The sequence below is a fragment of the Brassica napus genome, chromosome A2, assembly GCF_020379485.1.
Source record: "Brassica napus cultivar Da-Ae chromosome A2, Da-Ae, whole genome shotgun sequence".
Taxonomy (NCBI): Eukaryota; Viridiplantae; Streptophyta; class Magnoliopsida; order Brassicales; family Brassicaceae; genus Brassica; species Brassica napus.
This window is the reverse complement of record NC_063435.1, coordinates 21,195,112-21,217,125: the sequence shown is the minus strand read 5'-3', so window position 1 is coordinate 21,217,125 and position 22,014 is coordinate 21,195,112. Positions and strand designations below refer to the sequence as shown.

Sequence of the window (22,014 nt, the reverse complement as noted above, 5' to 3'; positions counted from 1 at the left end):
GCTTTTCTTCCTCTCCATTTCTTTGGAATCCTTTGTGTTTCTCCTCCACTGCTGTGATTCCAGGGGAGCAAGTAGGAGCTAGCTTACGGTTCTCGTGGTTAGCATGAGGCGATGATCTAGGCTCTCCTTTGGGTCATTGGAGTGCCGGTTCTTCGAAGGAGACTCATGTTTAGATTGGTCATTCCAGCACCTTTGGCGGGTCACTTGGTCCTCACTGGTGGACTAATTTATAGTCTTGCTTGCAGGCTTGGAGGAGCTTCGTCTTTATGTGGCCTCACTGCAACCCATGTTCTGCTTAGGGTCGCATTACTTCCGAAGTCGATCCGAATAAATGTGACTGGCGATCTTGTTATGACAAGCCAGAAGGTGCACACATAGCTCTCCGGTGAAATATGAGGTTTGTAGCTTCTGGTTCCCGATCTCTTACTTCCAGTGGTGGTTTGGATGCTCGGGTTTTCAGTTGAATGGTGATTAACAAAGCTCTGTGGTGTCGGTATCAATCATTTGGAGCAGCGCTTTGGGGAAGCCGCAAATTATCAAACATGGTCTCATGTTACATCAAAGATACTCTTAACATTTGGCGATGTTCTTTTCTCAGTCCAGCTCTTTCTTCTTGTCTATCTTGTTAGCTAGTATTTCTAATTGTCCATTGTCTCCTAGATTTCCAGGTTGGTTTCCTTCTCCCCCTTCTGCGTTGTTTAGTTTTCTTTTTATTTTTCTGCTTCTAGTTATATGTGTACCTTCTGTCAAAATTAAAAATTTGGTATTAAATTTAACATTTACACCAAAAAAAAAGAAGAAATATGTTGGTCTACTAAACATATATTATATACTTCTCATTAAAACTAACCATAAATTAATTAACAATCAATAATTAATAGTTTCATACTTTCCTTAAATAAAAGCTACACAGTTACCAAAAGTAAATAAAATATATATTTGACAATTAATGATTTTAATAATAAAGATTTGATAACAGTTTTCATATCCTAAATTATTTTTGTTTAATTTTATATTATTAAAACAAATTAAATAATCATATTAACCATATAATAAAGTTTAGATTTTTCGTATATGTTATATTTTAAAATTTTAAAAATGAGTAAATTACAAAAAATGTTAAAAGTCTCACATTGAAAATTTTGTGATCAATGGTATAAATTTTTTGAAATTAAGAACTTAATATTTAATTTCAAAATTTGCATTGAATTTTCAAAAAGATTATAAATTATTAAAATATTAAAAATCCACATTAAAGGTTTTGTTATTAATGGTTTAAAACTTTTGTTAAAAAATAAAACTGACCATAAATCATATGATTAGAAAGTTTCATTTCATAGATATTCATATTGAAAATATAGTATATATGTATGTTAATATTATTTGAATTTAATTAAATACAATACAAAATAGAGAAAGTAATTGTTTAAATATATTTACCACAAAATGATTGTAAATAAGCAAAGTTATTTATTTAATCTATGTATTTTTGTCAGCTTAATTATACACGTAACGGTTAATAGTTTTTCAATTATTTAAGATATATATTTATTAATTTGTTTCCTAATATGTAAAAATGTTAAACAAATAATAATACTAAAAATAAGGAAAATTGCGATAAATACCACATTCATAGTACCACTTTTCGTGTTTACATTAACAACTTTTACCCTCACTTTAAACGAAGGGTAAAAGACATTTATACACATAGGATTGACTAATTTAGACTTAGGGTTTAGAGTTGAATGGTGGGGTAGGATTTTTGGAATGTGAAATTTAGGATTCTAATATATATATATGAATAAATACTTAAACAAATATAAAAAAAATTTAAAAAATACTTTCAAACATAATTTTCGATTCAAAAGTAAATTTTGCAAAAAGAAATTCGAAAAGACAATTAAAGAAATAAAATAAAAAAGTTCAAATTTGAGAAAGAATAATCCGGAAATATAAAAAAAAAAATTATTATATTTGTTTTATTTAAAGTATTTTTGAAAATATCTCTTTAGTAGTGGTAAGGATGAATAATGACACCATGAAAGTGGTAAACATGAAATTCTTCCTAAAATAATGTGTATAAAAATATGCATCCCGCGCAAGGCGTAGATTTTAAACTAGTTTAGTAGTTAATTGCAATGGTAAAGGATCCTCAGGCGTGGCCAAGCTTTTCGACGATATTGGAGAGGATAGAGACGCTACAAATATGCTTCCCGGAATTCAACATCATTCACGTTCCACGAAGCGCACAATCAGATTGCAGATTTCTTGGCTAAGACTGCTAGATCTTTTCATAGGGAGTTACATTTTATTGGTTGTTCTATTCCGGTTTGGTTACCCAGACCACCTCAAGTTTGAGTAATAGAATGGCCTTTTGACGTCAAAAAAAAAAAAAAAAAACTAGTTTAGTAGTTTTTTGAGAAATTTTTATTTTTGAGTACTTTGGTAATTTAACACAACTATTAGTTTCATAAAAGAAAGATTAATAGATAACTTAAGACTTATTATTGGGTTCACCCCCTAGGGTGAACCTCTAGGTTCACCAACCAATAGGATTATATTATTTCAAATTTGATATCTTTTATAAAAGGAAACAAAATATTGTCAAATTATATTATGTTTTTAAAATAAAAAGATAAAAGAAAATAAAAATAGTAGTAATTACAAAAAAAATATTTTTAAGAAAAAACTAAACCTTAAATCCTAATCCCTAAACCCTAAATCTGAAACCTAAACCCTTGCGTAAACCCTAAACCCTTGGATAAATCATAAACACTAAATCAAAAACACTAAACACTAAAACACTCAAGGGTTTAGGATTTTAGTGTTTTTGATTTATAGTTTTGATTTACCCAAGGGTTTAGGGTTTACCCAAGGGTTTAGGGTTTCGGGTTTAGGGTTTACCCAAGGGTTTAGGGTTTCGGATTTAGGGTTTAGGGATTAAGATTTAGGGTTTAGTGTTTTGCTGAAGACGTTAACAATATTTTTTTTTAAAAAATTTCTTTTCTTTTGTAACTACTATTTTTTTTTACTTTTTTATTTTAAAAACATAATATAACTTGACAATATTTTGTTTCTTTTTTAAAAAGATATCGAATTTGAAATAAAAAAATTCTATTGGTTGGTGAACCTAGGGGGTGAACCCAAGAATAACTTAATCCAAAGTAGATCAACTACAACATTTTGCTTAGATAAATTGAATCTAAATTAATGTATTAAGTTAAGACAATATGTGCATATTTTACACGTATCTATGAAGATGGTGATCAGACAAGTTCATGAATAATGAACACATGTTCAAAGACATATGTGCTGAAAAAAAAAGGTTCAAAGACATGTATTTTAGCTTATTGTTTTGGCATATAAGAATATTGTTTTAGACATCGTGTTTTAGGATTGTCATCTGCATACGTTAGGCATTTTATATCATTATAATTATGATTACATGAACTGCAGATTTAGCTATTTTCTCATATTGTTTACAAACTAACCGACCGACCAATCAATCTGCTAGTTCTGAGTTATTTATTTACTGTCTACCTTAATCATTACTGCTTTAGATCTATTGTGTGCCCTCGCTCGTTGTGGATTCGATTCTTAAGTACTACGATTGAACTTCTTATTTGAAATAGTAAAAGTCACACCTTAGGATAATTTGAGTAATGTCAATTTGTTCTACTTTATTATGGCCTTGTTGTGACTTAAACCCGAGAAAATCAAAAATTGCTTGGGAAGAATGATAATGATCCTTACAGCTTGGATAAAGAGGAGAAGGAGACAACATTGTTCTGAGATTTTGCGCAGAATCGAACATAACTTCCTCTCTTTGAATCATACAAAGGATGAAGATGTGATTCTATGGAAGGAAAGAAACATGTGGAATCATATAAGAACAACCAAAACAACGGTTCCATGGCACAATTGCCTCTGGTTCAGCTGCCCTACACCAAAGTATCAGTTCTGTACTTGGTTTGCTTTGCACGACCCTCTTTCCATGATGTGAAACCATTACTCAACGAACTGGAATGACATCGTCAATCTTTGTATCGCAGAAGAAGCTTGATAGAGTCTAACTCTTCCTCACCTGCTATGTCATACATACAACCATCTACGCAATCTAGAGAGAAAGGAATGCTAGGAATCATGGAGATACCTCGACACCATGGGAAGTAGTCTTCCGGAACATTGGCAAACTTGTCAAGAATAGGATAATGTCGTTGAACTCTTCTCATGTGCTAAGGGATTTGCGACGGCTCATCAAGTATGGATTGGAGCAGTGACTTAGTTTAGTAACTGTTTTCACGAATTTCATAAATTAAGTCATGAAAAGTGGCTCATGCTGTAAAAAGTACATTTTCTTTTGAATAAAATTTAACATTTTATTCAAAAAAAAAATTACTATACCCAATGTAAAAAACAACTCAAAGAAGATTTTGGCGGACCATTTAAAAACAGTGAATATTTTTGAAATTCTAAGGAATGTTTTGTTTGTTGTTTAACTATATTCCAATAATTGAATCTACAGATCGGGAGAATAAGCTAATCCTAAAGTTCATCTTTAAAAAATCCAACGGGTCCTCATCGTCCTCATCTCATATTTTTCCCCATTAATAATTAATATACGTTACATTACAATAGCATACCAAATAAGAAATTCCGAGAACAAAATAAACTAGAAATGCACAACTGACATTGACTGGATAACATTGGGAACAAACATTAAAAGCTGTAACTAAGTTCCAATTTTTAATTAAATCTTTTTCAAAGTCTTGAAAACACAAGGTAACCAAATAAAATTGAAGACATCTCCTTATTATATTAGATATTCGTCCTTAAACCCCAGATCTTCGATCTTCATTTTTAAAGCTGCAAAATCCAATACAACCCTTGAGTAATTAAAAACAAAAAAGACTCAAACCATATTTTTAAAAATAATTTTGCTTATCACACTAAAAACTTACAAGATAATAAACAGCACCGTTTTGGAGAGGTTGAAAAGTAACTCCAAATTCGTCTGTGAGAATAGGCTGCCCAAACGAGTTTATCAACATAGCGTTGTTTCCAAAAGCCTCTTTGACGTTGAATAGTCCTGCCGCCACATCGAAAGGCATGTCGTTGATGAACACCGTCAACCTCACTGGAGAAACATAATCTCCGATATCTCCACCACCGGATGATACTATTATTTCCCCGTGCACAAACAAACCCCATGAGTCTTTAATCGTCATCATATTGATCAATAAAAAACGTTTTAGGTAATTCATGTGTAGAAAAATATAAGCAATTTACTCTAGAGATATTCTGGAAATTAAACAGTACGTGGTCAAAACAAAAAGACCAAAACGTCATTTCCATAAAACACGTATGCATGCGTTACTCGGTCAAAAAGAAGATTAATTAGGATAGTTAAATAATATTTATTTACCATATATTTACGTATTTCGTTATGCAAAACATATGCATATACATATTTGAATAAACAATACTATAAAATATTTTTTTACCCATCATTTTTCTTGGGTTAAAAAACATTCCTTGAAAAAGAAATAATAATCGCTGGTATGTATGATTGATTGATTACCTTGTGATTGATTGATGGTTAATGGAACAGTAACAGGAACCGAATTAGGGAAATAACCATTTTCACCGCCGCCAAAGTCGATCTCCGGAATATTCATATTAAGGCCGTTACTAGTGCCGGCTAACTCCAACCTCTCCTCAGCTACCACCGGCACAACAAAACCACCAAAACCAAACCCTGATTGGGTCAAGCTTGGATTATTATCATCCGGATATAAAAAACTAGCCGGTTCAGTTATCACCAACTCATTGTTTTGACCCGGAAATAAACCGGTTTCATGGTTAACCAAACCAAAACAAGGATCAGTAGGATTATCATTAGGAGTAATGATTTTTTCCTTCCTGGTCTTGCTAGGGTTACAACCGAGCATTTTAGGGTTTTTTTTAAGAACACGTAGCTTATGTTTTGCCCGTGATTTCCGGTTCTGAAACCAGTAAAAAACATTTGCGTCTCCGATCTGACCGTATTCCTGAAGTCGAGTTCGGATCCTTTGAATCTCTTCTCTAGGTGGATTAACAATACCCGAATTGAATATTGATTCGAGTATCCGAATCTGCTCCGGTTTAGGATTCCATCTCGGTTTAGGATCCGGTACACGATCTGATTCACAGATCCATTTACAAATCATCATGCATGTCTTAACAAACATATACAACATCATATAGCTTGTTTCTAGTCATACGCGGTTAATTATATACATGAAAACAACAAAGTATAATTAAATAACCTGAGGAAAAAGGAGAAGGTGTGTTGCAATTAGAATAGGGCATGCTAGATGGAGTCTCCATGTCACGATGATGATGTTTGTTGCAGGGTTTGGATTTGAACATGCTAGGCCAGTTTTTGTTTGAGGAGGACATGATGATATTGGTGATATGATGATTATGAGAGAGGTATATATATATAGAGAGAGAGAGAGAGTTCTTAGCTAGGGTTGATCTATATAGGTTAAATGAGAATAACATAGCTACTCTCACGTTATATATAAGCCCCTTTACCAACTCTTCGGTGTGCATCATTCATAATTTAATGGGGAATAAAACGTAACTACAGAGAAAAATACAAAAAATAGCAAAACAATGAATATTGTACGTATTTGTCAAAAGGTAAGGAGATTTATTTATCGTTTCTTCAATAAGTTGAATATGGTATTATGTCTACGTTCGTTTCATTTTTTTATTTCAAACTACGTAATTCGGATTAGAAACACCCCTTGGAATGGATTTGGCTTTTATTGTTTCTTCAGTCAATTGTATTTTCTGATTATTAGATTTAAAAATCAATTGATATGGATTTTCCTGTACCAATTTCACAACTCAAATAATCAGAAATATTTGGTTTTTTATCTCTCTTTCTGTAGGCCTATTAGTGAGTGGTAATTTCTTAACCAAGTAAACTCATTTTTTCCAAAAATGAAACACGATGGATTTTTTTTCTAAAAAACGATGAATTTACTTTTGGATAATTTTGTACTTTATTTTCTTAGTTTATTAACACTGGTTGGTTATATAAGGGGACGGTGGGGGGTTTTGGATTGACTCGAGGGATCATAACTGTTCTACTCATTAAATATTTTGTTATCAAATAAGCGAAAATATAAAGACGGAAAATTATTTAATGATTGTTTATTATAGTTATGCTTAAAATGTAGTTAGATGAAAAACATAACTGATGAACAAAAAATAATCCTACAAAGGTAGTTTTATGGAAAATATTTTAGTAATTAAGAGGATAATAAATTTTTTGTTTTAAGATTGTGAATTAGAAAGATACAAAATTGATATATGTACATTATGACTGAAATATTTTTGTAAGAAAGTACTGAAAGACTTTGAGCCAAATTTAGTTACCGGTTTTTTGGTATTTACCATATATTTTCACTTCAACAAAATTTTGAAAATGGTATTAATGGTTTTTTGTTGTTTTATCTCACTAAAAAATAATCATAAATTCCGTTACACACAATTTCGAAGGAACCCTAGAAAGCCTAAACATGAAAAATCCAGGGTTAAAAGAACATGAAAATCAAACTGCAAAAAATTTCCGTTACACGTTTTTCCTCTTATCCATGTTCATACATCTTCATCTACCTTATTTAAGTGTAAGCAGTTTTTTTATACGTTAAATTATTAAAATAAAAATATGATTATTTATGTAAAGGCCATGGCGAAAGCACTACAAAAGAATAATGATAAAATTAAGATATATGTGGAAAAGAAGAGAATAACGGATTTGATATTATATTAACAAATTAATTTTAACAAGAAAATATTGTGAATTTCAAAATTTTCTGGTATACATCATCAGCTGGTTGAGTTCCAATTGTTAGAACTTATTTATTTGTTTCTAGTTGAATGATGTAAAGTCTATGTTAATAATGATTTTTAAAACATACTATATACTCTAAGTTGATAGATGCTGATCACATACACAAAAGGAAAAACAAAAAAAAAAAACTACAAATTTCATCTATTATTTGAAAATTGTAATAGTCTATTATGATTCAAGAACCAGTACACCACCATCTAATATTAATGGTCTATTTATAATTTATGGACTTTTTCTCTATAATTTTTCCGACTATGAATAAATATATTAATTTAATATAATACTTTTAACACAAAACTCTTTTTTTGTTCAACTAACACAAAACTTAAAGTCATGATTTTACGGTACACTCCATTTAGAAGGTTTCGTAATACACTAGAGCTACAAACACAGAGTTGATGGTCGAATTTTCATGTAACCGGGCCTCGTGGTCTGTGGTCTGGTGGTTAAGGAACATCGGCTGAGGTGTCCGCCATCACGAATTCGAGCCCCGGCCATAGCGGATTTAACATGGTTTCCGTTTGGATTCCAGAATCTCCTTCGTCAGTTCCGGTTGGACGCGGTGGAATAGCCGGACTAAATGAGAGGTCCGAATACCTTAATTATCAAAAAAAAAAAAAATCATTACCTGGAAAACCATCATTCCTAAATTTAGTTTAGAGAGATGATTAGTAATATGTTTAACTATGAAGTTTTCACGAATTTTTTTTATAAACAGTTATATTCCCTTGAACTACATAAATAATATAAAGTTTTATTTTTCTTTCATATTGTATTATTATGTCTATAGTTAAAAGTGTTGCGTAGCCCAGAATAATTATAAGCTGCAGAACCGATCGAGCCTCATCCTTACGGTAAGAAAAAAACGGAACTAGGTAACGTAGCTCCCTTCTCCGACTCTATTATAACCATAAAAATTAGAATGTTGCACTTGAGAAAAAAAAAAAGTTACTCCATCTTAACATTTCAACAAAAAAAAAAGTTACTCCATCCCTCAGACGATAGATTTTTGTTGTAATGAAAAATTGAACTGCATCTAAAACAATAATCGAATTTCAACGTTCTGTCACATCGTAACCGTGCCTTATGACTAAGATGCAGAGAAAAGGAAGGTAAAATAAGACAATAAGAGTGACAATCATATAGTGAATGTAAATAGTTCATGTGGCTAAGCAACGAGTAGAGTGGGCATTATACATAGGGAGACAAACATATTTATATCTTTTTGACTTGACGCTATATAATTTTTACATTAACCATTCCTACACGCTTCTTATTTCTTATTTCTTCTTTCCTTCTTATTTACTTCTATATATATAAAACTCAGATTGCTTCTCTTTTAGGGTGTCCACCTAAGATTCCAGTTCACTAATTCGTGTATCTTAAAATCGTCATGTGTCCCGATCCTTAGAACACATCGTTTCATTTAATTTGGTAAGCAATATTTATGGGCTTCGATTAGAATTGGATTTTATGTTTTGCTTAATAAAGCTCATTCACTACAAGAAAAAGAAGTGATAAGCGACAACCATATTAAACATAAGTTTATCGGAAACGAGTTTTTCCTATCATTTTTTGACAATCCTAATTTCATCGAAGTTTGGGTCTAGAAAATCACCATTTGTTGGAAAATTCTCGGTAAGTTACGATAACATATATTATCAAAAATTTCCATCGGAAAATCATCTGAATGTACCGATGACTTTTTGAGTAATCCACCTCCGATTAATTTCCGGCAACTGAAAATATTTATACAAAAAACAATTATTTTAACTAAATTATAACAAATATTAAAAATCTTCATATATTTCATTGCATAATAAATGTAAAAATTCAATAACAAAAAAACTCAAAAGGAAAGAACGGATCTCCTATTGGCAATAAATTTGATAAAATTGGTGGTGTATGATGCAACGGTGGTGATAGCGGATGAGAAGTGAGCAGAATGGAAGTAGTGGTAAACAGAGTTGTAGTGGTGGTCGTGCAAGCAGTTGCGGTGGCTGGATACAAAGAAAGAGGTAGGAGTTGTGGCAGCAGCGACGAAGAAGTTGCGGTAGCAGCGGTGAAGGAGTTGCGGCAGTGGCGGTGCAAGGAGTTGGGACAGAGGCCCGGCAGTGGGGGTGAAAGATGTGCGGAGTTGCGGTGGAACCATGAGTTTCACGGTGGTTCTTTTGCACAAGAAAGTAGATCTAAAAAGAAAAGAGAGAAAGATTAGGAAGAAGGAAAAGAAAGCTATGAAATTAAAGAGATAGTGCTGAAAACTCTTCTCCATCATTCGTTTGATATATAGATAAAAATAAAGACGATTAATAAAAAAATAGTTTTATGCTAAAACACAACCATTTTGTTCAGAATCTTTTTTCCATTACACGTTTCATTTTGATCAAACTAAAACAAAAAAAATTATATATATTATCGATTGCAAAACTGTAAATATAATTAGATTGATAAATCTATTTAATCACCAAACCAAAAAACCTATTTATATGTCTTTGTTTTTAAGACTGGAGACAATAATTCAGTTATTCTAAAGCTCATTAACAAAAAAACAGTTGTAAATTAAATTATTTCTTACATAAAAATTTTAATGAACAAGACAAAAGACTATTTTGATCATATCTAACGTTTTCTTCTATTCGTGTAGCTTGCTTTCTTGAATATAGTTATTCAGTTATGGAAATTAAATAATATTAGTACAAATAATTTTAGTTCGTTCATAATAAATAAAACAAAACAAAATTTTTAATTACCTACCGTAATATATTTGTGTAACCGGTTCATTGTATATTTAAGGTATATTTAAATTCATATGAAACCAAAACTTAATTTAAAATTATAGAAAACAACATAACCTCCATTAGTACATTTTAATATAGACTCAAATTTTTGTAAAATGAAACAACATGAAAACCATTTAAAGCGCTCACGTATATCAATACCACAACTTTATAACATAGAGACAACTATTTTTTTTTTTGGACAACATAAACAAGTATTGTAAACAAGAAAAATATATAATCTCTCCTGACCTAAAACTTTCTAAAAGACAAAAAATCATTATCACACATTTCTTGCAAATGAAATCTTAAAACACAAACCATAAAATTATACAAAAAATAATAATCTAGATCACAAGTAAAATATATCTCGCCCATAGGACGGGCTGATCCTAGTTTATTATATACGAGAGGGTTTACTGGGGGTATGACTATGTTACATATAATATAAATTACATATCAAATTTGCAATAATTTAAACTCAAAATTTTCTCTCTTTTTAATATCCAATCATATATATATGTGATGTTGAGCAAGACTGTGATTTTAATAAAGAGTTAACTAAGCTATAGTTATGATCCTAATACTCTTTTATCTTTACATGTTTGTGTTCTCATAAGAATAAATTGTTAAACACAATTACACAACTGACTAAAACTGGTTTTCTTTTCCAGTCACTGAATTTACAATCAAGTTCTTACGTATGGTGTCTTAGAATCTATATGTAATCTTAGAATATATATTTGAAATAATTCTGGTTACGATGATGGTTTGATGACTGTTGTTGTCCACCATCAAACAATCTTCTTGTCATGAAAGTTAGCATCTATAGCTTTTTTAGGCAACCATCTACAACAAACTTATATACTTAAAACCAAATGGTGTACGGAACCAAATAAGATTATTGTATCTTTATATTCTCACTTGTTTTTCTTATTTTCTTAAAAATTATTTTTTCGACCTATAACAATGCCCATAAAACACTAAAAGCCTTAAGTTGGATGACCCCTTTCCCCGGAGAGAGAATGTGAAAGCTTCAGTAACCATGCACTATATTTATCTGATTCAACAGCGGATCCGAACTCGGGTCTCTTAGAGATCCATGGACCGCCTTGTGCCATCGGACCACTAACGCGTGGTTAAAACCTTAAGTTCTATTGTAGAAATCTATGTTACGCATAACCAAGACCTGAATATTCCCCAAAGAGAGCATACATAGGATTAAAATTTCATAGTTTACAAATATGTTATCAATGAGTAGATACATCAATACGATATTTAGATGTAAGATCAAGCATCATATATTAAAGCAATACTACACAAAACATACAGTTCTTATAAATTATTTTAAGAAAGATGTAACATCGTAAGATGTTATTATGAATTTAAAAAGTTAAAGAACTTAGGCCAAAAAACAAATTTAAAGAGTTAAAAATAAAAAACATACACTGTGTAAAAAGAGAAAATCCATAGTTTAGGCTCTCTGTTTTATTATATACTAGTGGTTTGTCCGCGCTTTGCACGGGATGTCAATTTTTATTATAAATTTTTGGTGTTGTATATTAATTTTTATATTGTAAATTAACTATTAGAAATGGTAATTGTGCTATAGTTTATTTTATTTATTTATTTAGTAATTTGTACTCATTGGAAAGTATCCCTAATTCTAGAGAACAGAGATTATGTGATGGGAAATGTGCAGGTTTCACCAATGAATTTGAGCTATAGTCTAATAACATGTATTTGGATTGTGTTTTTTCATGAAATGTAATTTGGTTTATTTATACAAAATTACCCTTTTCCAGACACAAACCATACAGATAATATATTACTTATAATTAAGAATGATAGTTATTTTTTTTTGACCAAAAAGACGTAGTAAGTTTGAATGATACAGACGAAGAAGTCAATAAGTGTTTGGAGACGGGTTGTGTTGGGCGATTCTTAGCTCTTCTTAGTTTAAACCTTTAAGATTGGTCTGTAATATGTTCTCTTACTCCACCAAGTGTTTTGTTAACTACTGCTAGAAAAAATATAAGAATATATGTATTAAGACAATGTTCTATATATTTGTTGTCAAATGGTATATGTGAAGAGGCATACGAAATTTTGACATAAAAACAATGTTCTATATATTTGTTGTCAAATGGTATATGTGCTGAGTTAGGAGAAGTTGTTATTTATATATTTGTAAAAAGTGAGCTTGCTTGAGACATACGAAATTTTGACACAAAAACAAAGACCCTAACATAACGGGTGGGAATGAGTTGTAGTCCTATTTCATTATTATGCTAAATTTGAGAAACACTCCAGCGTAGCTGTAGTCGACATGAGGGTCATAGACTCCTTTGAGACTTTCCTCAATGCGTGTCTTCTTTACAGAGTGTCCATCCTCTATAACTGTTGGCTCATCCGTAGTCATTTCAGGATCAATAATAGGTCGAGCACGTAGTAGACCTGCCTCGCCTCTGTTTTCTTCAACCATACCATGACTATTGAACCTTCTACTGGTCAGAGAACACTGCTGTACACACCATGAGAAGGATTTGTTGTCATTACCATTAAAAATATGCTAGTCACATAAGGAGGATAAATACGTAAGTTGTTAGTTGTTGAATTGAAGTCACCTGGAGCGCAAAATTAGCTATTGCCAGGCGCTGGTGACAACTGAAAATGCGTGAGACAGGGAAAGACTGATGTTTGAAAGAGAAATTGAATTTCTAAAGCGGAAAGTGAACGTCCTGCCTACAATATCTGGAGGCCTTGTGGGAGGACCCTGACATGTGGGTTATCAATGCCTACGTGTTGTATCAAAGTAAACAACGTCAAAAATCATGAGAAGATATACAGAGAGATAATGGGTTACTTGGTGACTGATACAATGACCAGTGACAATTTTGCAGCATAAATATTGGTCAATTTTGTCATCTCAGGGTCAAAAGCACCAAACACTGCTGAGTCAGGCCCATTAGAGACAGATCATAAAGGATCATAAGTTAACGTTAGTGTGTTAACCTGAGGCGGTGAATTTAGCACATAGTCATTAAGCTCTGATACTGTTATAGATTAAATCTTATTTGACATCTCCATATTTTTGTAAAAAGTAGAGGAACAACCTTACTCAATGTTACAGATCCTAGGTTAAGGAATGTGTCAGAGGCGCTAACTCCTAACCCTTTGACGTAACTCTGACTGGCTGTACTCATTCAGAAACATATGGCGTGGAAAAGAAACAAATGGCATGGCTTAATATGTGAAAGAGATTCCACTAAGAGAGATGCTCAAAGTACAGACGACGTGACGAGGAGCCCATAAAACTTGCTCTATTTGAATTTATTGCGTACATTCAAGCTTTACAAAACTAACTAATTAGAAGTTGCAAAGTGCCCAACAAAAAACAAAAAAAAAAGAAAACCAGAACATGAGTGTGAGGATATAAGTCCACCTCCTACTAATTTAAGGTTGATGTTCATCACTAAATAACCTCAGGCTCAACACTAGACGTTACTAATTTATTATAGAGAAGCATGGCAAGTCCGTCAAAAACACTAAGACAAACTGTGGTCTGTGGTGTCCCTGCATAGTGGAAGAGATGAAATGTAAAACATTTTGATATATTAAAACTAACATTTGTCTTAAAAAGGTTAACAAAATGAAAGTGATGTCATTGTTAACCTGTGACTTCTTATATTAGGCATAATACGTTGAGTGCTCTGGGTCTCTTCATTGTAAGTGGTTTTAATATCCCTCACTTCACCAACAATATCTGAAACCAAAAAGTTGTAGTAATGATAGTTTCATGTGGGATGAAAATTATTTCTCAGGAATGGCTGAGAAGAATCGAAAGCGAAACACACCTGGTAAATCTGTGTTCGTATTAGTCAATAATATGAGTTGTTCGTAATCACTAAACCTGAAAAACTCCACGTGGAGAGGGTTCATGGTTTCTGCTATCTTGTCAAGTTTTGGTATCTGCGTGAATCGAATAGCAACAGGGCTGTCAACAAATCTGAAGTTTTGGTTGTTTCTGGTGACATCAAAAACTCTCATCTCATAAAGAGATTCTTCCTTCAGAATTTGTTTGAAGGTATTGAGCAGTTAATGTTGGTAGACGCTTGGATAACCGTTGACTGTGAGCAGGTACAAAAGAGTACAAAATCAGTGAACGTTAAAGGAATAAATAAAATAAAAAGAAATCAGAAGTACCGTTTGAATTTGTTTTTCTATCTGGATGAGTCATCTAGATGAAAATGAGAGTTTTGTTTGTTTAGTCACTAAAAGTGCAATTCATTCAGATGGAACATCCGGATGACTTTTGAAAATTTAAGCTTAATTTTAAAGTCCATTCAGCTAAACCAATTTGGATCATTTGAATGGGGATTGTTCATTCAAAATAGTATAATGTCTATTATATCTCTAATGTAATTCACAAATTACAAACCTAAACATAATATCATTTTTGTCACATACAAAAATACGTTTGTCCGCGAAAACCTAAAAAGTATTTTTTTTCACACCAAAACCCCAAAAATGCATTTTTCCGCAAAATTGCAAAAACGTGTTTTCCCGTCAAATTTACAAAAACGTGTTTTTCCGCAAAAACCAAAAAACGTGTTTTCATACCAAAAATCACAAAAAACATGTTTTCACGCCAACACCCCAAAACACATTTTTCCGCCAAAACACAAAAACATGTTTTCCCGCCAAAATTGCAAAAACGTATTTTTCCGCCAAAAAAAACGTGTTTTCCCGCTAAAACCGAAAATCTCGTTTTTCCGCCAAAACCGAAAAATCTCATTTCCCGCCAAACCCGAAAAATCTCATTTTCTCGCGAAAACCGCAAAAATATGTTTTCCCGCCAAAAATGTGTTTCCCCACCAAAACACGATTTCCCGCCAAAAACGTATTTTCCCGCCAAAACCGCAAAAACGCGTTTTCCCGTCAAAATCGCAAAAACGCGTTTTCCCGCCAAAACCGCAAAAACGTGTTTTCCCGCCAAAACCATAAAAACGCGTTTTTCCGCCAAAACCGCAAAAACATGTTTTCTCGCCTAAACCGAAAAAAACAGGTTTTCCCGCCAAAACCGCAAAAACGCGTTTTCCCGCCAAAACCGCAAAAACGCGTTTTCCCGCCAATAATGAAGATCTTGTTTTCTCGTCAAAACCGAAAATTTTTGTTTTCCCATGAAAATCACAAAAACGTGTTTCTGTCCAAAACCGCAAAAAATGTGTTTTTCCGCCAAAACCGCAAAAACGTGTTTTCTCGCCTTAACCGCAAAAACGTGTTTTCTCGCCAAAACCGAAAATTTATATTTTTCCGCGAAAACCAAAAAATCTCGTTTTTCCGCCAAAACCGAAAAATCTTGTTTTCCCGCCAAAACCAAAAATGTGTTTTCTCTCTTAAACCGAAAAATCTTTTTTTTTCCCGCCCAAACCTCAAGAAGAAAATTCGTTAATTTTGAAATAATTCCAATGTAAATATATTAAACTAAATAATTAAATGTAATATAGTTAAAATTAATATCAAACATATGATTAAACCAACACAAGGATATTTTGGTAATTTGTTTACTAAACTCATTTGAATGAAAATGAAAATAAAGAAACAAACATAAAATTCATTTAGATGATTCATCTAGATGAGTATGTGGATGGACAAACAAACAATCACAAAAATCTTAATGGATCATCTGAATAGATCATTTTTTTTTGTCACAAATCTGAATATCATACAAATGAATCATTTAGATGGAGATGACAAATGGTGAAACAAACAGCCCCGAGGTCATTGGAATGGAGGGATTTGGAGAGGGCTCTCAGTGAAGAACTGAAGATGCGGTTAAGAGGACTTTGGGTTTCCTCGATTCAATGGCATAATTACAGAACGTTGGTTTGGCAGAGTGTCCATAGCCTCCAAGAGTCACATATTTTTTTAGATTAGATTTGGATTTTTGTGGACCTAAAATCAATACTAACGTGAAACAATCAGAAACTGGCAAAGCATTAACCAATGCATATATTAGTTACAGGCCAATTTAAAAACTAAAGCCCAGAAAACAAAACGAAATCGAAACACAACTTTAGATTATGGATGAGTACACGTGTCACAATTTGAGATATGCAATTCTGAGGTGGCTTGTTAGAAGGGAAACAATCCAATTTTATTGTTATACTAGGGTCGGCCCGCCCTACGGACAGGATGTGATTTTTAAAATAATTTCAACAGTTTGAGTATATGTTTAGTAAACAGTATTTGTGTTATTTTTATATTTTTTCTGCATTCGTTTATTGAGTTATCTTTTGATTCAATTTGGAATATGATAAGTAGGTGATAATGTTTTGATTGTGATGGTGTTGTGAGTTGTCCGTGTTTGTTCGAGATGACATTACTTTTTTTGTTTCTGTAGAATATTAATGGAAGCGATGGACATGTTTTTTTTTTGGTTACGTATAATTGTTTTTGATATTAATATACGTAGCCTTTCATGTTTCTCTTCCTAATTCATTTAGATGATTCATCTAGATGAGTATGTGGATGGACAAACAAACAATCACAAAAATCTTAATGGATCATCTGAATAGATCATTTTTTTTTGTCACAAATCTGAATATCATACAAATGAATCATTTAGATGGAGATGACAAATGGTGAAACAAACAGCCCCGAGGTCATTGGAATGGAGGGATTTGGAGAGGGCTCTCAGTGAAGAACTGAAGATGCGGTTAAGAGGACTTTGGGTTTCCTCGATTCAATGGCATAATTACAGAACGTTGGTTTGGCAGTGTCCATAGCCTCCAAGAGTCACATATTTTTTTAGATTAGATTTGGATTTTTGTGGACCTAAAATCAATACTAACGTGAAACAATCAGAAACTGGCAAAGCATTAACCAATGCATATATTAGTTACAGGCCAATTTAAAAACTAAAGCCCAGAAAACAAAACGAAATCGAAACACAACTTTAGATTATGGATGAGTACACGTGTCACAATTTGAGATATGCAATTCTGAGGTGGCTTGTTAGAAGGGAAACAATCCAATTTTATTGTTATACTAGGGTCGGCCCGCCCTACGGACGGGATGTGATTTTTAAAATAATTTCAACAGTTTGAGTATATGTTTAGTAAACAGTATTTGTGTTATTTTTTATATTTTTTCTGCATTCGTTTATTGAGTTATCTTTTGATTCAATTTGGAATATGATAAGTAGGTGATAATGTTTTGATTGTGATGGTGTTGTGAGTTGTCTGTGTTTGTTCGAGATGACATTACTTTTTTTGTTTCTGTAGAATATTAATGGAAGCGATGGACATGTTTTTTTTTTGGTTACGTATAATTGTTTTTGATATTAATATACGTAGCCTTTCATGTTTCTCTTCCTAAACAGAAACCTGGTAGGAGGAATAAAGTCATGAAGAAGTAATAATATTTTCATCACTTCGTTCTTGTCTTCTTGTGTGAATTAGTGGAATTTGCTTTGTAGAAGTTAAGAGTCTTCATTTTGTGACATACTTGTTTCACGGAGGTCTTTAGGATGATGCTGAACCCGTGGTTGATGGAATTTGTTGTTGCTATCAACCGCTTTAGTTTTTCTAGTTAGTTGGACACCATATGAATTTGGAAATCTGGATATTGAATTATTTGCGTGTTTAGTACTGTTTGTAAATCGTATTTGTGACTTAGTGCGTGAGAATAGAGCAATGATCTGTTGTTAATAGTGATTCTTACTAACATGAACGTGAATCACCGGAAGTGTCAGGATTGATAAACCATGAAAATTCCATTGTGTGTGATATACAACCACTGTCGTATGAATGTGTTTGCTTAGTTTTTGTCCATGTTCTTTTAAAAACTGGTGCATTTAATAATCACTATCAAATGTTAAATTTCTCAAAAAGAAGCAAATAATTTGTTAAAAATAAACTCTCTTCTCATTTCAAAAATATAGTTTTGAAGATCTATGTAGTCAAATACATATTACGCTCAAATTCTATCGACAAAAACAGGGAAAATGAAAAACATAAAGATTAATAAAATATGTAGCAACTTTCTGAACAAAGAACACCATGAATTCCTCAGTAGTGTTGACATTTAGCTTAGTGTGGCCAACTGAAAAGTATCATAAGCACCATCTATGTAGATTATGCAGGCATCAAGACCTAGGCCCTGTCACCATAAACATGTAATCTTGATCAACCTCAGATACATAATGTGAAGGGGACAGATGAATCAAGAACATAACCTTAAGTTAGTCTAGTGGCCAATGGACACGAATTGAATATGCAAGAAAAATAAAATGTGAAGCAACTTTCTGAACAAAGAACACCATGAATTCCTCAGTAGTGTGTTGATGAACTTACTCGGTAGTGTTTGTACTCCATGAATTCAGCCGCACAAAGAACACCATGAATTCCTGAACACTTGAGAAAACAAAGAGATCGATTAAACAGTGTATTTAAACTTGATTTAGAAAGAAAACTAAGCTAGGAATTACAAAGTACATGCTCATGGAGCTCTGTTCGGAACAGATTCATAGCTAAAAATGTGTAGTACAGATTTACATTAATTATTTCTTCAGTCTTCAGATCTTTCCGCTCAAATAGCCAAATATGGATTCGAAGTTTCTACGTGACAAATACAAACCAGAAGATTACCCATTGATAACTTACATTGTTATGGAAAATCAATTGTTATGGAGCTTACACTTTGAAAACCCCTAAAACTCAAGTTATGGAGCTGCCACGAAACCACCAGAAAATAAAGCAAATTTTTTTTGTTTTGAAAAAAAAACATTGCAAAATTCAATCAAAGAAAACAGAGAAAGTAGTCATAACAACACATATGAAAGAGAAAATATCCAAGGAAATATAGCTAATCATTGTGTAAATGTGACTGCAAACCCTGACTGATATCTTAGACCAAAACATTTCAAATGCAGAAACCCAGAAGAGTGATTTAAGTAAGTAGAAGACAATCTCAAGAAACATGATTAAAAAAACGCATTGCTCCTTTGAACAAAGGAAACTACTTTCACAAAGCTACAATGAACTGAAGAATCATTCTAATAACGTTTCCAGCTCCATTCACATATTAATAAACTAAGAGAGCCTTCCCTTATAACAATGGTCTAAATCATCCAACTCCATTCACAAACTCAAATGTGAAAAGATGATAAGGAAACGTACTTGATTCTATAAAACTTGAGACCCATTCTCTTACCACCATCCTGGCCTGCACACAAACGAAACAGTGTAAAAACAAATGAAGAGAGCAATCAAAAATCGAACCAAAGAATACAAATCCTCTTCATTAAATCACCTGGCAAAGGATTGAAGTAACCCAAGACCTCGATGTGCTTCCCGTCTCTCGGAGATCTGCTATCCGCCGCCATTACCCGAAAAAGGGTCGGTTCTTGCATCCTAGTCTCGATAATAGGAGCTGTACTACCATCTTTCTCTTCCGTTGACGAAACTCACAAAATGATAAAATCCGATCAATTCGATTTACCATGCAGCCATAGATAGAACCGTTTCAGATCGAACGAAGAAACTAGAAAGTCCCTCATCGCCGCCGCATCGAAGCCAGAGACGGTGTACATCGTCCCGGCGGCGAGTTTGGAACGGAATCGTGAAAGGCGGTTAGCATTGATGGTGACCTGCATCATTGTCGCCTGATACACGAAGAAAAAAAATTTAAAAGTTAGGAAAAAAACGCAAACACGAAGAGGCTAATCGGAATAATATACTGATAAGAAAAGAACTTACGTTGACGTCAATCAAGAGCATGTCGACCCACATCAATTCCCCATCGCGTTTGACATTTTTTGCCTCCCAGGACCGCAGAAGCCGAGCCTCAACGACGGAGGAGCACTTGCCGGACTTGAGGTCTGAGAAGAAAACTTTCGGAGCATACATGACAAAAACAAAGAAGAATCTATGTAGGAAAGCGTGGGTGCGTCGAGGATGAGAGGGGTGACCCCTATTTATACGCAATAATCGCACCACCTCTGAGGCGTAAGGATCGCATTGAAAACACATCGTGGAGGCACCAATCAATGGGATTAAAGGTAGATCCGTTTCTCTGCTGAAGGTATCAGGAACGTCATCTGAGTTTGGAGAAGACGACCGTCGGACCCTAATTCATGTGCCCGACCTCTTTCTCTCAATTAAACTGAAGCCCAATAACGAAATCTAAGCCCAACACGGATCTATTAAAATTTAAGTGATACGACGCGTTTTATAAAAAGCGGACAAGTGTCAGCCCCTCAGAGAACGAGTTTCCAGTTGGATGGCTTAGGAGAGAGGCAGACAATTTTATATATATATAGATAGATATATATATACTTTACTTGTGATCTAGATTATTATTTTTGCATGATTTTGTAGTTTGTGTTATAAGTTTGCATTTCCAAGAGATGTGTATGATAATGTTTTTTTTGTCTTTTAGAAAGTTTTAGGTGAGAAGGAATTATATGTGATAAGATATATGTTGTTTGTGTTACAATAGCTGATTATATTGTTAAAAAAAAATAACTTTATGATACTATATATTAGTTAAATTTTATCTACTTTATTAAATTAATTGATATATCATGTGTGTTGAATTTGATGATAGTATAAAAGTCTGTTATCTGTAATTCAATAGAAACATCAGAATATTGAAATTGAAAAAAAAAGATGAAAGATGAATTCATTTTTTAAAAGATGTTTTATTTATGTTTATATAAAAGTTATATATAATAGTTATGTTATTATTATTTTATCGAATTATGTTATATTTTACATATGTCCAATTCAAGACCAATAAAATTTATTAATTATTGTGCCTATTCATTTGCCGAGTATTAATTTATAGACTCTTTACTATATATATGTTATTTGTTTTTTCATTATTTTATGTTGATATAATGAATATCCACGTTATCGGTTATGTTGCTAAACATTATTATCCGACTAAAGCAATAACTTCATTGATTGTACAATTTGTTAAGAAAATACATTTTAAACTGAAGCGAACATATAATTGAGTACAAATCAAAACCAATTGTTTCATGTTAAGAACATCTCCAAAATCAATTTCAAAACTTCAAATATGGAGTTTTACTTGCTCTAAAAGCAAGTTCAAAATTTTAAATTTTGATGTTTTGTACAGTGAAACTTCATATTTGAATTTATAATGTACAAAATCTCATATTTGAAGTTCCTTATGTTTAAGTCCTTGCAAGTATCTGTTTTTCAAATAACATTGTTACTTTTTGTTGTTATCACTTTAGTACTTCTAATTTTATTATCTGATACTATTTTTGTTGTCGTCGTTTCCTCTAGTTTA

At 32.6% G+C, this 22,014-nt stretch overlaps 2 protein-coding genes and 1 long non-coding RNA gene across 8 annotated transcripts; all 3 read right to left on the bottom strand.

Moving 5' to 3' along the window:
- Positions 1-4,581: 4,581 nt before the first annotated feature.
- On the bottom strand, positions 4,582-7,563 carry LOC106351371 (WUSCHEL-related homeobox 8-like). 2 transcript variants are annotated; one of them, XM_013791181.3, is made up of 4 exons: positions 6,309-7,563; positions 5,582-6,181; positions 4,962-5,179; positions 4,582-4,866 (listed from the first exon to the last, which is right to left on the bottom strand). In XM_013791181.3, exons 1-4 carry the CDS (start codon positions 6,598-6,600, stop codon positions 4,861-4,863), a joined length of 1,116 nt encoding a protein of 371 aa, XP_013646635.2. In that variant the 5' UTR covers positions 6,601-7,563; the 3' UTR covers positions 4,582-4,860. The 2 variants fall into 2 exon arrangements, with proteins under 2 accessions (XP_013646635.2, XP_048616087.1); XM_048760130.1 differs by lacking the exon at positions 4,582-4,866 and having other exon boundaries at positions 4,950-5,179.
- A 1,103-nt stretch (positions 7,564-8,666) lies between these two features.
- On the bottom strand, positions 8,667-15,252 carry LOC106351373. Of its 2 annotated transcripts, none has more exons than XR_007324742.1 (3): positions 14,362-15,252; positions 13,314-14,262; positions 8,667-13,207 (listed from the first exon to the last, which is right to left on the bottom strand). XR_007324742.1 is itself a non-coding variant. In XM_022708871.2 (3 exons), the coding sequence occupies exons 1-3, from the start codon at positions 14,734-14,736 to the stop codon at positions 14,235-14,237; spliced, it is 312 nt and encodes a 103-aa protein (XP_022564592.1). In that variant the 5' UTR covers positions 14,737-15,252; the 3' UTR covers positions 13,992-14,234. The 2 variants fall into 2 exon arrangements, 1 of the variants encoding a protein (XP_022564592.1); XM_022708871.2 differs by lacking the exon at positions 8,667-13,207 and having other exon boundaries at positions 13,992-14,262; positions 14,362-14,452; positions 14,544-15,252.
- A 3,342-nt stretch (positions 15,253-18,594) lies between these two features.
- LOC125588608 lies at positions 18,595-20,869 on the bottom strand. 4 transcript variants are annotated; one of them, XR_007324740.1, is made up of 6 exons: positions 20,451-20,866; positions 20,005-20,356; positions 19,390-19,917; positions 19,248-19,310; positions 19,047-19,106; positions 18,595-18,852 (listed from the first exon to the last, which is right to left on the bottom strand). It is a non-coding gene; the product is annotated as an uncharacterized LOC125588608 (long non-coding RNA). The 4 variants fall into 4 exon arrangements; XR_007324741.1 differs by having other exon boundaries at positions 19,188-19,917; positions 20,451-20,869; XR_007324736.1 differs by lacking the exon at positions 19,248-19,310 and having other exon boundaries at positions 19,872-19,917; positions 20,451-20,858.
- Between the last annotated feature and the right edge of the window lie 1,145 nt (positions 20,870-22,014).

Coding starts and splice junctions, on each gene's coding strand:
- LOC106351373 (XM_022708871.2), bottom strand. CDS start 14,736: ATGAGAGTTTTTGATGTCACCAGAAACAACCAAAACTTCAGATTTGTT. Junction 14,453..14,543: donor TACGAACACAGATTTACCAG/GTGTGTTTCGCT, acceptor TTTTGGTTTCAG/ATATTGTTGGTGAAGTGAGG. Junction 14,263..14,361: donor CCTAATATAAGAAGTCACAG/GTTAACAATGAC, acceptor TCCACTATGCAG/GGACACCACAGACCACAGTT.
- LOC106351371 (XM_048760130.1), bottom strand. CDS start 6,600: ATGATGCACACCGAAGAGTTGGTAAAGGGGCTTATATATAACGTGAGA. Junction 6,182..6,308: donor ACCTTCTCCTTTTTCCTCAG/GTTATTTAATTA, acceptor TCTGTGAATCAG/ATCGTGTACCGGATCCTAAA. Junction 5,180..5,581: donor AACCATCAATCAATCACAAG/GTAATCAATCAA, acceptor GGGAAATAATAG/TATCATCCGGTGGTGGAGAT.